Raw genomic sequence first — 13,369 nt, 5'->3', positions numbered from 1 at the left:
CGCTGTTTCATGCCTGGCGTGTCTGATAAACACAGAGGGACTGTTACGAAACTTCAGATGTACGTTGTATAACAGATAAATAAGTAATGTTGATTTATACGTCGCATTGATATCAGAAAGCAAACAAGATATTTGACGTTGGTAAATATAACAGCGACACGAAATTCTCAAACTCGCTGAAAAAAAGATACATAAATATATATGTATGTATATCAAAAAAATTCGCAATACAACTTTTTAATAATACTTTTTTTTATTACAAAGCAAAAATTATACATAACGTATATAACAGTATATGTATATAACACTTTAGGACGGAATACATTAGGGTGTCGGTTAATAATAGCACTGTAAACACAGGTAATAGATATATTAGATTTTCAAATGATATAGTATCGTAGTACTTAACTTATTGCTATTAAATACAATATATTTAAATACATAAACAAACATAAAACAGCGCCCTTCTTCTACTTTCATAAATGCTTGTATATGGAATACAATAAGTACTTCAACAGCCTTTCACGTAATTCGTCGAAACAGACGAGACTTACTTTATATAATTTGAGTTTCGTAATTTGAGAAGGTAAAAAATATTTCGTAGTTCCATTTCAGATTACTGATCATTACTAACACAATACAATAAACTTCATAGGAATGACTATAAAAATTTTAATACAATAGTCTTCTCATTTTCATTATAATTAAAGGCACTATGGCAAGTATAAAATACTATCTCACAGGTGTTTAAATACTTGTATATTTTACCGTTTAGATACCTAAACTTTATTTAACAATTGTAAACGTACAACTGAACGAAAATTCTGTAAAGAAGGTAATCGTTAAACAGCATTTTAAAAGTCTGCGTACCTTTGATACACTGTTTTTAATAAAAGCACCATACATTAACGTTTAATGTATGCATACATTTCCCATATATACTAACAGAATGTAAAGACACTTGATTTTGTAACAATCAACTATCCTACTCGATAATAAATGCAGAAGATATCTAAGTTTGCATGGCAAAATGATCAGAAATGCTTCGGAATATGAGTAAAATTGCTATTAATAAAAAGCAAACGTAAAATGGAGTAATATTTTTGTATCAAAGAGATATTATTTTTATGATATCGAAGACTACCTCTTTCGCTGGGCAGTATCGTCGTATTTCCATAGGCACTTTAAGTAAATCATTATGCAGTCCAAGGAAGACGAATTTAATAAATACCTTGATTATTCAGCCAGACAAATAATACTTCAGAGTTGCGTTGTAATCACTGTCTTCCTTGTAATAATAGTATGTTTGATCGGAGTTTGATCCGTCGTAGTGGTTTGCAATGGATCAGCCACGAGCCAAGGGCTGATGTCAGAAACAGTCGAATTGTCATCCTACAACACAAAAATAATAGGTACATATCACCGATTAAAAAAATTACATATTGTATAATTTAAAATACCGATATCAACAAATTTGTTTAATTTTAATGTTCGTCGATCAAATACACGATTCGAAATAATTTTATTATACAAATAAAATGTGCGTATATGTACATGGCGCAACTTGCACGAACCAAACAAAGCATTTCTTCAAATTACACGAGTACAGTACAGAAAACATTGTTACAGTAGCTAACTCGCAAGCATGAGCCACACCTTGTGAGTAAGAGTTGTAGTAGTCGTTTGTATCTCTTCGGTTTTCACGACTCTTGCTCCATTTTTCTCTGCCTCTGCTTCGACTTTCTTTTCGACGGTAGGTTGCACTTCTTTGAAGGGATTAAGCAGACCCAAGAACGGATTCGAGTCTATGAACGGATTCGTATTCGTTTTCTTCTCCTCCTCTGTTTTTACTTCATCTTCTACATTCTCGGAAACGCTAGTGACATCGCTACTGCTGTCGCTCGTGAACGGATTAAATGGATTCTGGGACTGATTCGAGACTTTAGGATTTAGCTGTGTAGTTTTTTGTTCGATCTGTCCCCAGCTGTCTAAAGAAAAGTGCGTTACAGTCACAGTATCATCCATGGATGGATTCGTCGTTGTTGCTCCACTTACGGAAAGCGTCAGTTTATCTCCACCCTAAATAACGAACAATGCAAGAAAGCAAACAAATCACAACTAAAGCCTAGGAAGCACGAAACAATGGAACAAAATTTCGAATAAAGCTACTTGAGCATAGGTATAACATAAAAACATAAAAGTATAAAATAGTTTAATTAATACTAATCTAAGAAACAAACGGATGTTTATTGCGATGTAGTGTTTGAACATTTATTTCGCCATTTTACGCGGTAATTAGCGAAAATATATTTAAGATAAATAATATATATGTAGTACTATATAACATGGTTTTCTCACCACGGATACGATCGTTGCAGCGTCGGCATGCTGATTGTTTTTAGCGACAACAGCAGGTGCTTCCGTAGAAGTGATCGAAACTAAATTTGAATTTTTGCCCTGTTCGAGGGATTTTGCTTTTAATATATTACACTTCAACGATTCCAACGGAATGGGTGTACGAGGAGGCAATGACGAGGTACCGCCAACTTGGTTATTCGGCACCAATTGCACTTGGTTTGTTATACTCTCGATGGTCAAGCTAGTTTTTACTGGTTCCGATTCCTTTTCGCTGCTGACAACTGTTGTTTGATTTCTAGGTTCCAACGGTTGTTGATCTTTGGCAAGCGATTTCAGCAAGGAATCTACCAAAGGCGAAGATGTTCCATGTATACTGGATTCCGAAGATTTTGTACTACATTGGCTCGACTGACGTTGCAAAGGCTGCTCTTCAGCTGAAAGTAAGTGAAAGTATTTTTTAATATCATAGCATCTAAATGGTTAACAGAATAAAGATATATTCGTTGAACTTACTGGCAGGTGGCGAAGGTTGCGGTTGTTCCACTTGCTGCCTTTGCCGTTCTCTTAAAACGTGACTCTGTCGACGTGCGTATCTCTGACTTGGACGTCGCTCGAACTGCACGGTTCTACGCGCTCGATTCAGTTGAGTCGTTTGGAATTCAGTTTTACCGCTGTAACGAAACCGCGAGCCCATGCGAAAGAAATTTTGTCGCCCACTGGCACCTTTAACGGGTGCTCGTAATCGAAAGAAAGCGTGATGTTCTACAGCGCATTTCCACAGATGCTTGCAAGCCTTCTCGTTAACCAATCTGAAGACGAACGTATGTTCTTGTTCCCCCCTTCCTTCGTCATCCTCCTCTACCACGACTAATGTGAGTTTCTTTTTTTTAAAATCTAGACGACCGATCTTAGGCCAGAAGAACAAGCCTATTTTTTGCGTGCCTTCGAAGACCAAGATTCCAGTTGGAGTTAAACCTAAGGAATACTCGCAGGCGTCTTTCCCGAGGACGGTGTGCATGTCTACACCATACATATCCAACCATTTCGCTTTACTGAGATAAGCTGATTCAGCTTGCGCGGGACTAAGACCAGAGCACTTTGTATACTCTTCCAGTATTTCGAGTTCCATTTGCTCCGTTTGACCCGGTACAAATCGAAACTCCGACACCGTTACCGCGCTATGTATGGCAGGGTCATAGTCACCCAGTTCAGCTGAAAATATAAGTGAGTTCATTTTAAAATGTATGCTGAGATGTTTCACATTTCTTGATTTGGGTATTCAGTTTGGAATGCTTACATTGAAGAGCTAACGCAGCCAACTGAACTGCAACTTGATGGGGGCAGTGAAGCTTTCCTTCCAAAACATCTTGCTTCAATTGCAAGAAGAACTGATATCGGGTTAGTTCCTCACGCAATGTGTTAGGCTCGGATGAATAAAACTTTACTTTCAGTCGTAAAGTGTATGGGGGCCCAACTATGCAGAAGAGTATGATTTTGTGTGTTAATCGCTATTTCAGAAAATGGAATGTGGAAGCATGCAATTTATTACATATTAGATTAAGTCATACTTTTCACTTGTTTCTTGATAGGCTTTGTAGGATCCAACCAGTGTTGAACATTATTGCTATCTGTATACTGCAATCCAAAATAATCTTTCTCTATTAAGTCTAAACTATAAAATACTTGTTCGTATAAGTCACTAGCCAATGCCTTTTTCTGCAACAGAAAAACATTAAAGTGTATACAAACTTGTACCAAAATATTGGAGCACATAATAATTAGTAATATTGTGTCTATGAAATAATTGAGTATACTCTGAGAGCATAGATTAATATCAAATATTGTTAATGGAGTTCAGATGTTTCTAGACAATATTTTTATGCAGAACTCGAACGATATATAACAAAAGATTATTGCTTAACAAACTGTCGTACTTACCGATAATTCTATAGGCAGATCCGTCCCGTCGAGCAAAACGACCCTGCACTGAACAACATTCTTGTTGCTGAGCAATCGCTGGTTTTTAATCTGGGACGACGCGGTTTGCCCGCTGACACTACGCGCCCTACGTCGTGATAGGAACCTTAACATTTTATTTGACATACGTTCGAAGTTTCTCACTGCTTGGCACAAGTGATATTCCGAGCCGTATCGCTACATTCCTCGTCGCGGAAATATCATTTTCGCGGTACGTTACCGTGAAACGTGAAATACGCCCACCTGCGCGTTGGGTACATGCATAAACACACGCGTACAACGAACGAACGGCTCATTAAATATACATATTAAACGGATTACGGAAAATATCTACATCGTATTCGTTTGTCGATCGACTAGCCATAACAAACCACGCGGCTCGTACGCACCCAGAAAAGATATATGTACATTTCGATTACGGTAAACTCACGAATATTTTTTCCGTTCCAAACATTTTTCTCAACGCGTTAAAGCCAACGAAACTGCATCGCCACCTAGCAGTCAAGAATTTGAAACATTGCTTGTATCCAGGTTTAATTTTTGTATTTATTAAATGTATTTATGCCAGGTTTGATAGGAAAAAGGAATGAATGTTTGTATGTACTAAGAATAATCTTTATTAAATCGTACATATAAAAGCATTTCATCGAACGAAATGGTGATCAACGATGATCGCGTCGCTTACAACATAACTGGAACAATTGAATGGAAATGACTATTTACATATTTTCAGATGGTTTACATTATAAAATACAATTGTAAAATGATCGAACATAATAAATAAATTTGTATATTAACTATTTAAATACATGCACGTATTTAGTATGTTAGTCGTTCCTGTAAAATTATATTGCATAGTATAAATTAATTTAAGTATGTCTTCCCTCCAATGTTGTAAATAATAATAATAATATTAAATGTAACAAACTCTCGAATAAAAATATAGTACATTATTTATTTTGATCGAACAAAGAGTACCTTTATTCTCTCTGTCTCTCTGTACGAGTGATAAAAGTAAGGTTACGTTTCGTATAGAGGTTATAAACACATGTACTTCCCATTAATATTTTCGACATAATATGAATAAATTACTCTTCGCATCAATAAAAGACGTAAGTCAAAAAATACATAATGTCGAGGTGCGACCTTCCGATATCGCAAAAGCAGCTGTCAAATTGACAACGGTTATTAAACCATTAAATGCCTATATCACTGTAACTGATGAAACAGCAAAGAAGCAGGCCGAGAATTCAGATTCGAGGCAGAAAAATGATGCATTATTGGGAAAACTCGATGGAATTCCCATTGCAGTTAAAGATAATTATTGCACGAATGGTCACTTGACGACCTGTGCATCGAAAATGCTTTCGAATTTTATTCCAATATACAATGCAACTGTATACCAACGTTTAGCAGATTCCGGAGCAGTTTTAATTGGCAAAACTAATCTCGATGAATTCGCTATGGGTTCTGGAACTGTTGATTCGTATTATGGTCCAACAAAGAACCTGTGGAAATCAGATGTAATAAACAAATATTACTCTTGCAAAGAGGAATGCACAAAGGATTCTCCTAATGACAATTCATGGCATATAGCAGGTATAATTTATTCAATTATTTTGTTGAATTGTTTGTACATCGGTATTGTATATACATATGCATTTTAGGTGGTAGCAGTGGTGGTTCTGCTGTAGCTGTTGCTACTGGAACTTGTTATGCTGCATTAGGTTCAGATACTGGTGGTTCCACTAGAAATCCAGCATCATACTGTGGTCTTGTTGGATTAAAACCCACTTATGGGCTAGTGTCACGCTATGGGCTTATTCCACTTGTAAATTCTATGGATGTTCCTGGCATTCTTGCAAGATATGTGGATGATGCAGTGTTTGTTTTGAATGCTATAGCTGGTCCTGATGAAGCTGATTCTACATCCACACGAAATGAATATGTCCCAATTAATTTACCCAACACCATAGATGTTAGTAATCTGAGAATTGGGATACCAAAAGAGTATAAACTAAAAAATATAAATCCTGATGTTCAGGAATGTTGGGATGAAGTTTCCCAGTATTTGAGAGAAGCTGGGGCATCAGTTTCTACAGTATCAATGCCACATACCAGTTACTCTATATCTTGTTATTCAATCCTGAATCGTTGCGATGTTGCTAGTAATTTAGCTTGTTACGACGGTATGGAATACGGTTATAGAGCAGACGAGTGGAGTTCCGCGCTCGAACTTTATAAAAGGACTAGAACAGAAGGATTTGGTAACGTGGTTAAGGAGCGCATCTTAGTTGGAAATTATTTTTTATTAGAAGAAAATTACGAAGAATATTATGTAAAAGCAATGAAGATGAGACGACTAATCTCTAATGACTTCGAATCGGTATGGAACGATAACATTGACCTTCTGCTTACTCCTACAACATTAACAGATGCACCAGACTACAATGGATTCGTTGCATTAGATAATCAGACTCAGTGTTTAATTCAAGATTATTGTACACAGCCTGCGAATATGGCAGGCATACCAGCAATTAACCTGCCAATTAAACTTTCCCGAAATGGTTTACCTTTGTCTTTGCAACTTATGGCACCACCTTTCCATGAAAAAAAACTTCTTAGCATAGCGAAGTGGATAGAACAAATAGTTAAGTTTCCTAGGCTAGAATTGACAGATCTATCTCTGCTCGAATAAAATGTTTGTGTACGAACGTTGGTTTATTTATAACATTATCATTTTGTCACATAATGAAGTAAAATATCTTTCACAATCTTGTTTAATTATTTAATGTTCCCTCCCGCCAATGGTCAAAATCGTGGCAAGCAACGCTATAACCACCTAGCGGTGAGAAGATGGAACTAAAATTATCGACATTACAGAAAAAGTAAAAAAATACTTATATAATCTATTTTATTCCGTTTGATAATAAACTTGTAGTAATAAAACAAATACTGGGAGATTAAAATACATTAGTAAAAGTTACAATAAGCAAATAATTAAAATGCCGGTAATTGATTGATAGTGGCGCCATCGGTGGCACAACGCCAAGTTTGTCCTCGAATAGTTCCTGTTTTAAACGCTAGATGGCGCCATTTGTTTTTTATTTAAAAAAACAAATAATTTAAGGGTTAAAAAATGGTTTCCATTCAAATTTTAATATCACGTTACTGGTCCACTTATTTGTTATTGCATATTATAATAAAAAAAATATTAACATGCAAGGGGCGCCAACTAGCAGTCAGAAATGGAACTAATTTCGGAGTTTGGTCAGGGCCTCTCTCGGGAAAACGCTCAAGTTTGTCCTCGAATAGTTCCTTTGTTTAGCGTTAGATGGCGCCATTTGTATGTTTATAAAAAAAAATTTTTTATTATTAACAAATAAGTTAGCCAGCAATGTGACATTAAAATTCGAATGAAAATCATTTTTTTAACCCTTAAATTATTTTTTTTTAATAAAAAACAAATGGCGCCATCTAGCGTTTAAAACAGGAACTATTCGAGAACAAACGTAGGCGTTGTGCCACCAATGGCGCCACTGTCGATCAATTACCGGCATTTTAATTATTTGCTTATTGTAACTTTTACTAATGTATTTTAATCTCCCAGTGTTTGTTTTATGACTACAAGTTTATTATCAAACGGAATAAAATAGATTATATAAGTATTTTTTTACTTTTTCTGTAATGTCGATAATTTTAGTTCCACCTTCTCACAGCTAGGTGGTTATAGCGTCGCTTGCCACGATTTTGACCATTCCCCTAACAAAACAATATTGTTTACATTCTCAGATAATTTATTTGTAAAAATGTCATCAGTTAATGACACAGACGATAAAGGATTAGAAGATCCTATTAGATGCATATTTTTTTCAGAATTTCATCATATAGTGGGTCCAAAAATTACTTGTCAGGTTAATAAAAATTGTAAACGATCTATTTGATTTATCAAGGGATGAAATGTAAATACAACTCAATTATTTTTCAGGTACCAGATAATTTTATTTCAAAGGATATCTTTGATAATGTCAGTGTTTACATTATACCAAAGGCACAATTACAACGTAGCACTATAACAGTGTAAGTGTATCTTTTGATTGAAAAAACTGTCTATGTACAAATTTATGAAAGGTTTCGTTTTATCGCAGAACATTGAAGGATTGTAAGATTTTAGGATTTCCTGTAAAAATTGACGATAAGAAATATGCAAGAAATGCATTCTATTTTAATCTGTGCTTTGTCTGCGATGCAGAAGCACGTACTGTGCATTATGAACCTGTTGTTAGGAAAATGTCAGATTTCCTAGTAAGACTTCAGACATTTAAAGTAGTAAGAGCAACCTTGATACTGTTTTTCTAACAATTTTCACTTTTTTCTTTAGATGGCCCTTGAAATAGAAAATTGTTTCTTATCAAAATCTGATGACAAGACAAGGTTAGCAGAAATGTTGCAGCAAGTAATGCAAGACTTAAACTTGCACAAGATGTGCACATTAACAGGTAGGAACAATTTGTAACTATTCACTTTTAATAGATGTGCTAAAGGTACGAATAAATATTTTATTAGAGGGGACAATGACATCCCACTTGAAAGTCATAAAATTAGCACCTGAGCCAAAACCAGTTCTTGATCATCAGGTACCCATATTTTTGGAGGGCCGTGAAGCATTTCAAAGCGATCAATGGGATCTGACTACTCAACAAGTATTGCCTTATATAGATGGGTTCAATCATGTTGCACGAATAGCAGCTGAGGCAGATGTGGAAAACAACCTGGTTAAAAGCTGTGTGCAAAACCTTGTGTAAGTTTTTGGACATAAAATTTGTTGTTTAAATATAGAACCATTATAATATATTCTTGATATATTTTCAGTTATTACGGCGTTGTAACATTGATTCCGATATTTCAATACAGTAATGTTTATGCTGCAACTCCTAAATTAAAAGAGCTAGCTGAAAATACAAAGTTACAAGGACGATGTATCGCGTATGCTTCGAAATTTCGTAAGTTCGCAATTTCAGTCAGATCTGAAGGAATATCTCTATTAGAAATTACAATAAAATTTATAAAAATATCTCTGTTTCATAGCTAGACAACCCGCGTATCTTAGAGACATATGTCGAATGTACGCGAGTATGACGCACGGCAGCAGCATGAGAGACCTATGTCAGCGACTCAATCCGCAAAATTTAAGAATAAACGAGAGAAGACTGGTACAATTCGGCCTTATCGAAGGCCTCATTCGTAGGGTATACAAGGTATGTTTGTCATTTTTTGGATAAAAATGTTGCTATATTTCATGACAAGTTTCTTTTTTATCTTTGGTTACAGTATCCAATATATCTGACGGGATCTCCCTGTAACGAAGAGATTAAGACTAACCCAATTTATAAGTACTTCACGGGAACGTACAGTCTCGACGAAATTTGTTGTAGTACGAGTCAGTCGGCGGCACAAATCGAAGACATCGTTGAACGCGATCCAAATGTTGTTATGTTATGGAAGTAAAATAAAAAAAAAAAATGTTTCGTGGATCTTTCCCTTCTTCGCTTTCGATAAACGCGAAATGGTTCTGTGTTACCGCGAACTAATCCGATCATTGTATATTTTCGATCATTCGTTTTACTTCATTAATGTACATTTCAGGTACTTTGTTGTGTCTCATTTCGTCGCACTTCTTCTGCATTGCTTCACGCAATGTCTTCTTACGCATTTCGGCTTCTGTTCGAATCGCCAGACCTTCTTCGAACATTTTCTTCCTGGCCTCGATGCGTTCCTTTTCCTTCTCGTTTACCTTACGAAAATAATAGAACGAAAATTAATATGATTTTGCTGTAATAAATGTTTCGCGAATTATTTTCTCGATGTATACGAAGGAGTTAGAATATAAGTTAGTTTCGAACGAAAACAAACCTGTTTCAGTATTTCGCTCCTATGAATTAAAGCTAGTCGTTGTTTCCTTTCGAGTTCTTTTTGATCTCTACAAAAAGCTTCCTTCTGAACGCGAACAATTTTCTCGAACTCGCGTCGCTCTCGTTCTAACTCGATCGCCTGCATTACTCGCTTATTATTTATTTGTCTTTCTCGTTCGTCTATGAGAGATTGTTGAGCTTCCGCTCTTTTCATTGCCTCTTCCTTTTCCTTTCGTCTCCACTCCCGTTCTACTTCCTCTTGAATTCGCGCAGCGTTCAATTCATCGATACGCGACTGCAAAAATAAAAGTCGTTACTATAGGAAATTCTACAGTTTATCGACTGATAATTCTATTAATCGAACAGTTTGATACTTGAATATTCTTGAATTGTATCGCTTGAGTCGCCACTCTCGATTTCTCCTCTTCCTTTACTAATTTTTCCAATCTTCGTTCTTCCGCCAATTTCTTTTCTCTTTCCTCCTTCTGTCGTTGATACTCCTGGATTCTACATAAACAACGTTCGATAACTTAATTATCGATTAGAATCTCAACGATGACTTTTACCTAAGATCGATGATTTTATTTTCCTGTTCTTCCATAGCCTTAAAATGTTTCAACTGCTCGTTTCCTTCGGCAATTTCCTGTCGAATTCGTGCATTTTCCGATTCCCTGTTATGTAATTTTGCAATTTCATCTTGCTGCCAAGCGACATTACTTAAATTAATTAATCTGCTTTCTTCTTGCTTCCTCGCAAATTCCAACATTCTATTCTCCTCGTTCTCCTTTATCTGATCTTTTAATCTATTTGCGAATTCTAGTTTCCGCGCGGCTTCTTCCTCTTCTTTCTTAAGTTCCTCTTTGATTGCCCACCTTCTCTCATTTTCCATCATATCATTCAGACGTTTTTCCTCTTCTTCCAACTCAAGTTCGACCAATTTTTTCTCTGCTATCTGGAACATAGTCGCGATTAGCGTTTTAAAAAACGTAGAAGCACAGAACGAAACTTCTTTTATACAGCATATCTCACCTGTGCATCTCGAATGGCGCGACACTTAGTTTCTAAAATAATTTTGTTGCATTTCTGAATTTCTTCTTCTTGCTCGAGTTTCATATTTTGCGCTCTCTCGAGAATATGTTTCGTTCTTTTCCTAGCTTCCTCTTCAATTTCAACCAATTCCGGACATTTTTCCCGAGGCTGTTGCATATCAATTCTACGAAATTCTTCTTTTCTCTCCATGCTTTCCTTTAACAGTCTTTGCCTTTCTTCTTTCTCTGCTTGAAAAGCAGCTATTTGTTCCTCCTTTGTCGCAAGACTACCGCATTCTCGAAATTCATTATATTCTTTCTTTGTTAGAATTTTTTGAGGCGGTATCTTTTTCTTAGGAATCACTTTCATTCTTCCCCCTCTACTTTTAACTCCTCTCTCATCCAACTGCACACGTGGTAAATACAATAAAATAAATAGTATTTTAATAGTAATTTAAATGTTCTAAATGTAACGCTGAAATCGTTACCTGTCTTCCAGTGCACGAAGAACAGCAATGTTTCGAATAATTTTGTTTGCATTGGCTGGCGCTGGTACACACATTTTTTTGCGAACTCGAGCATACTTGATCCGCGGATTTCGAATTTCTCTGATACTTCGTATTGCTATGCGATGATCTACAAACAGTGTTCGCCTTAAGCATGTCGTTAACTTTATGTACCACCATTTGAAAGGCACTGTTCTCTTTCCGCGGATGTTACACTTTCTACGAACGTCAATTTACAATATAAACTATGGATGTATATATATAAAAATAGGGTTGGATTGAACAGGACGTAGAAGTCTACTGAAGTATGCTGTTTAGAAACGGTAACGGGCGATCGCTACGGTGCTCGTTTGTTCGATAGTAATTACTCGGCGGTGAGTTCTGATCATTTTACAACGCTCAAGTTTGTCCTCGAATAGTTCCTTTGTTTAGCGTTAGATGGCGCCATTTGTATGTTTATAAAAAAAAAATTTTTATTATTAACAAATTAGTTAGCCAGCAATGTGACATTAAAATTCGAATGAAAATCATTTTTTTAACCCTTAAATTATTTTTTTTTTTAAATAAAAAACAAATGGCGCCATCTAGCGTTTAAAACAGGAACTATTCGAGAACAAACTTAGGCGTTGTGCCACCAATGGCGCCACTGTCAATCAATTACCGGCATTTTAATTATTTGCTTATTGTAACTTCTACTAATGAATTTTAATCTGTCAGTGTTTGTTTTATGACTACAAGTTTATTATCAAACGGAATAAAATAGATTATATAAGTATTTTTTTACTTTTTCTGTAATGTCGATAATTTTAGTTCCACCTTCTCACCGCTAGGTGGTTATAGCGTCGCTTGCCACGATTTTGACCATTCCCCTAACAAAACAATATTGTTTACATTCTGAGATAATTTATTTGTAAAAATGTCATCAGTTAATGACACAGACGATAAAGGATTAGAAGAACCTATTAGATGCATATTTTTTTCAGAATTTCATCATATAGTGGGTTTTTAAATTAAATTTAAATTTAAATGTTCTAAATGTAACGCTGAAATCGTTACCTGTCTTCCGGTGCACGAAGAACAGCAATGTTTCGAATAATTTTGTTTGCATTGGCTGGCGCTGGTACACACATTTTTTTGCGAACTCGAGCATACTTGATCCGCGGATTTCGAATTTCTCTGATACTTCGTATTGCTATGCGATGATCTACAAACAGTGTTCGCCTTAAACATGTCGTTAACTTTATGTACCACCATTTGAAAGGCACTGTTCTCTTTCCGCGGGTGTTACACTTTCTGCGAACGTCAATTTACAATATAAACTATGGATGTATATATATAAAAATAGGGTTGGATTGAACAGGACGTAGAAGTCTACTGAAGTATGCTGTTTAGAAACGGTAACGGGCGATCGCTACGGTGCTCGTTTGTTCGATAGTAATTACTCGGCGGTGAGTTCTGATCATTTTACAAAAAGCCAGCCTTTCGTTTAAATATTAAGATGTAATGTAAATATTAAGTAATATCGTTACTGATCCTCGATAAGAAATATTTTGTTTCGCGCGCAAATCGAGGAATAGGTGTAATTTTA

At 35.8% G+C, this 13,369-nt stretch overlaps 4 protein-coding genes across 7 annotated transcripts; 2 read left to right on the top strand and 2 right to left on the bottom strand.

The window, feature by feature from the left end:
- Positions 1 to 355: 355 nt before the first annotated feature.
- LOC128880543 (band 4.1-like protein 5) lies at positions 356 to 4,473 on the bottom strand. 2 transcript variants are annotated; one of them, XM_054130764.1, is made up of 7 exons: positions 4,297 to 4,473; positions 3,927 to 4,074; positions 3,656 to 3,832; positions 2,872 to 3,570; positions 2,359 to 2,792; positions 1,657 to 2,079; positions 356 to 1,392 (listed from the first exon to the last, which is right to left on the bottom strand). In XM_054130764.1, exons 1-7 carry the CDS (start codon positions 4,459 to 4,461, stop codon positions 1,261 to 1,263), a joined length of 2,178 nt encoding a protein of 725 aa, XP_053986739.1. In that variant the 5' UTR covers positions 4,462 to 4,473; the 3' UTR covers positions 356 to 1,260. The 2 variants fall into 2 exon arrangements, with proteins under 2 accessions (XP_053986739.1, XP_053986748.1); XM_054130773.1 differs by lacking the exon at positions 1,657 to 2,079.
- Positions 4,474 to 5,414: 941 nt separating this feature from the next.
- On the top strand, positions 5,415 to 7,109 carry LOC128880572 (glutamyl-tRNA(Gln) amidotransferase subunit A, mitochondrial). Its single transcript, XM_054130837.1, has 2 exons — positions 5,415 to 5,934; positions 6,003 to 7,109. The coding sequence occupies exons 1-2, from the start codon at positions 5,415 to 5,417 to the stop codon at positions 7,031 to 7,033; spliced, it is 1,551 nt and encodes a 516-aa protein (XP_053986812.1). The 3' UTR covers positions 7,034 to 7,109.
- A 964-nt stretch (positions 7,110 to 8,073) lies between these two features.
- On the top strand, positions 8,074 to 9,917 carry LOC128884646 (GATOR complex protein NPRL2). The gene is made up of 8 exons (XM_054138175.1): positions 8,074 to 8,249; positions 8,324 to 8,415; positions 8,484 to 8,640; positions 8,717 to 8,834; positions 8,902 to 9,136; positions 9,208 to 9,338; positions 9,424 to 9,593; positions 9,667 to 9,917. The coding sequence occupies exons 1-8, from the start codon at positions 8,145 to 8,147 to the stop codon at positions 9,841 to 9,843; spliced, it is 1,185 nt and encodes a 394-aa protein (XP_053994150.1). The 5' UTR covers positions 8,074 to 8,144; the 3' UTR covers positions 9,844 to 9,917.
- On the bottom strand, positions 9,797 to 13,230 carry LOC128884645 (cilia- and flagella-associated protein 45-like). Of its 3 annotated transcripts, none has more exons than XM_054138173.1 (6): positions 12,838 to 13,230; positions 11,277 to 11,681; positions 10,814 to 11,199; positions 10,622 to 10,754; positions 10,249 to 10,542; positions 9,797 to 10,129 (listed from the first exon to the last, which is right to left on the bottom strand). In XM_054138173.1, exons 1-6 carry the CDS (start codon positions 13,033 to 13,035, stop codon positions 9,932 to 9,934), a joined length of 1,614 nt encoding a protein of 537 aa, XP_053994148.1. In that variant the 5' UTR covers positions 13,036 to 13,230; the 3' UTR covers positions 9,797 to 9,931. The 3 variants fall into 3 exon arrangements, with proteins under 3 accessions (XP_053994148.1, XP_053994147.1, XP_053994149.1); XM_054138172.1 differs by lacking the exon at positions 12,838 to 13,230 and adding an exon at positions 11,764 to 12,145; XM_054138174.1 differs by lacking the exon at positions 12,838 to 13,230 and adding an exon at positions 11,764 to 12,147 and having other exon boundaries at positions 10,029 to 10,167.
- Between the last annotated feature and the right edge of the window lie 139 nt (positions 13,231 to 13,369).

Source organism: Hylaeus volcanicus, chromosome 1, assembly GCF_026283585.1.
Source record: "Hylaeus volcanicus isolate JK05 chromosome 1, UHH_iyHylVolc1.0_haploid, whole genome shotgun sequence".
Classification (NCBI taxonomy): Eukaryota; Metazoa; Arthropoda; class Insecta; order Hymenoptera; family Colletidae; genus Hylaeus; species Hylaeus volcanicus.
This window is presented reverse-complemented; position numbering and strand designations above follow the sequence as displayed.

What these genes read in the sequence shown, in the direction of transcription:
- LOC128880543 (XM_054130764.1), bottom strand. Translation starts at nt 4,461, where the DNA reads ATGTCAAATAAAATGTTAAGGTTCCTATCACGACGTAGGGCGCGTAGT. An exon ending in TATCAAGAAACAAGTGAAAA is followed by an intron (nt 3,833 to 3,926) that starts GTATGACTTAAT and finishes TCTTCTGCATAG; the next exon opens with TTGGGCCCCCATACACTTTA. An exon ending in CTGCAACGATCGTATCCGTG is followed by an intron (nt 2,080 to 2,358) that starts GTGAGAAAACCA and finishes TTCGTTATTTAG; the next exon opens with GGTGGAGATAAACTGACGCT.
- LOC128880572 (XM_054130837.1), top strand. Translation starts at nt 5,415, where the DNA reads ATGAATAAATTACTCTTCGCATCAATAAAAGACGTAAGTCAAAAAATA. An exon ending in CAATTCATGGCATATAGCAG is followed by an intron (nt 5,935 to 6,002) that starts GTATAATTTATT and finishes TATGCATTTTAG; the next exon opens with GTGGTAGCAGTGGTGGTTCT.
- LOC128884646 (XM_054138175.1), top strand. Translation starts at nt 8,145, where the DNA reads ATGTCATCAGTTAATGACACAGACGATAAAGGATTAGAAGATCCTATT. An exon ending in GTCCAAAAATTACTTGTCAG is followed by an intron (nt 8,250 to 8,323) that starts GTTAATAAAAAT and finishes ATTATTTTTCAG; the next exon opens with GTACCAGATAATTTTATTTC. An exon ending in CAAGATGTGCACATTAACAG is followed by an intron (nt 8,835 to 8,901) that starts GTAGGAACAATT and finishes ATATTTTATTAG; the next exon opens with AGGGGACAATGACATCCCAC.
- LOC128884645 (XM_054138173.1), bottom strand. Translation starts at nt 13,035, where the DNA reads ATGGTGGTACATAAAGTTAACGACATGTTTAAGGCGAACACTGTTTGT. An exon ending in AATAAAATCATCGATCTTAG is followed by an intron (nt 10,755 to 10,813) that starts GTAAAAGTCATC and finishes TTGTTTATGTAG; the next exon opens with AATCCAGGAGTATCAACGAC. An exon ending in TACAATTCAAGAATATTCAA is followed by an intron (nt 10,543 to 10,621) that starts GTATCAAACTGT and finishes TTATTTTTGCAG; the next exon opens with TCGCGTATCGATGAATTGAA.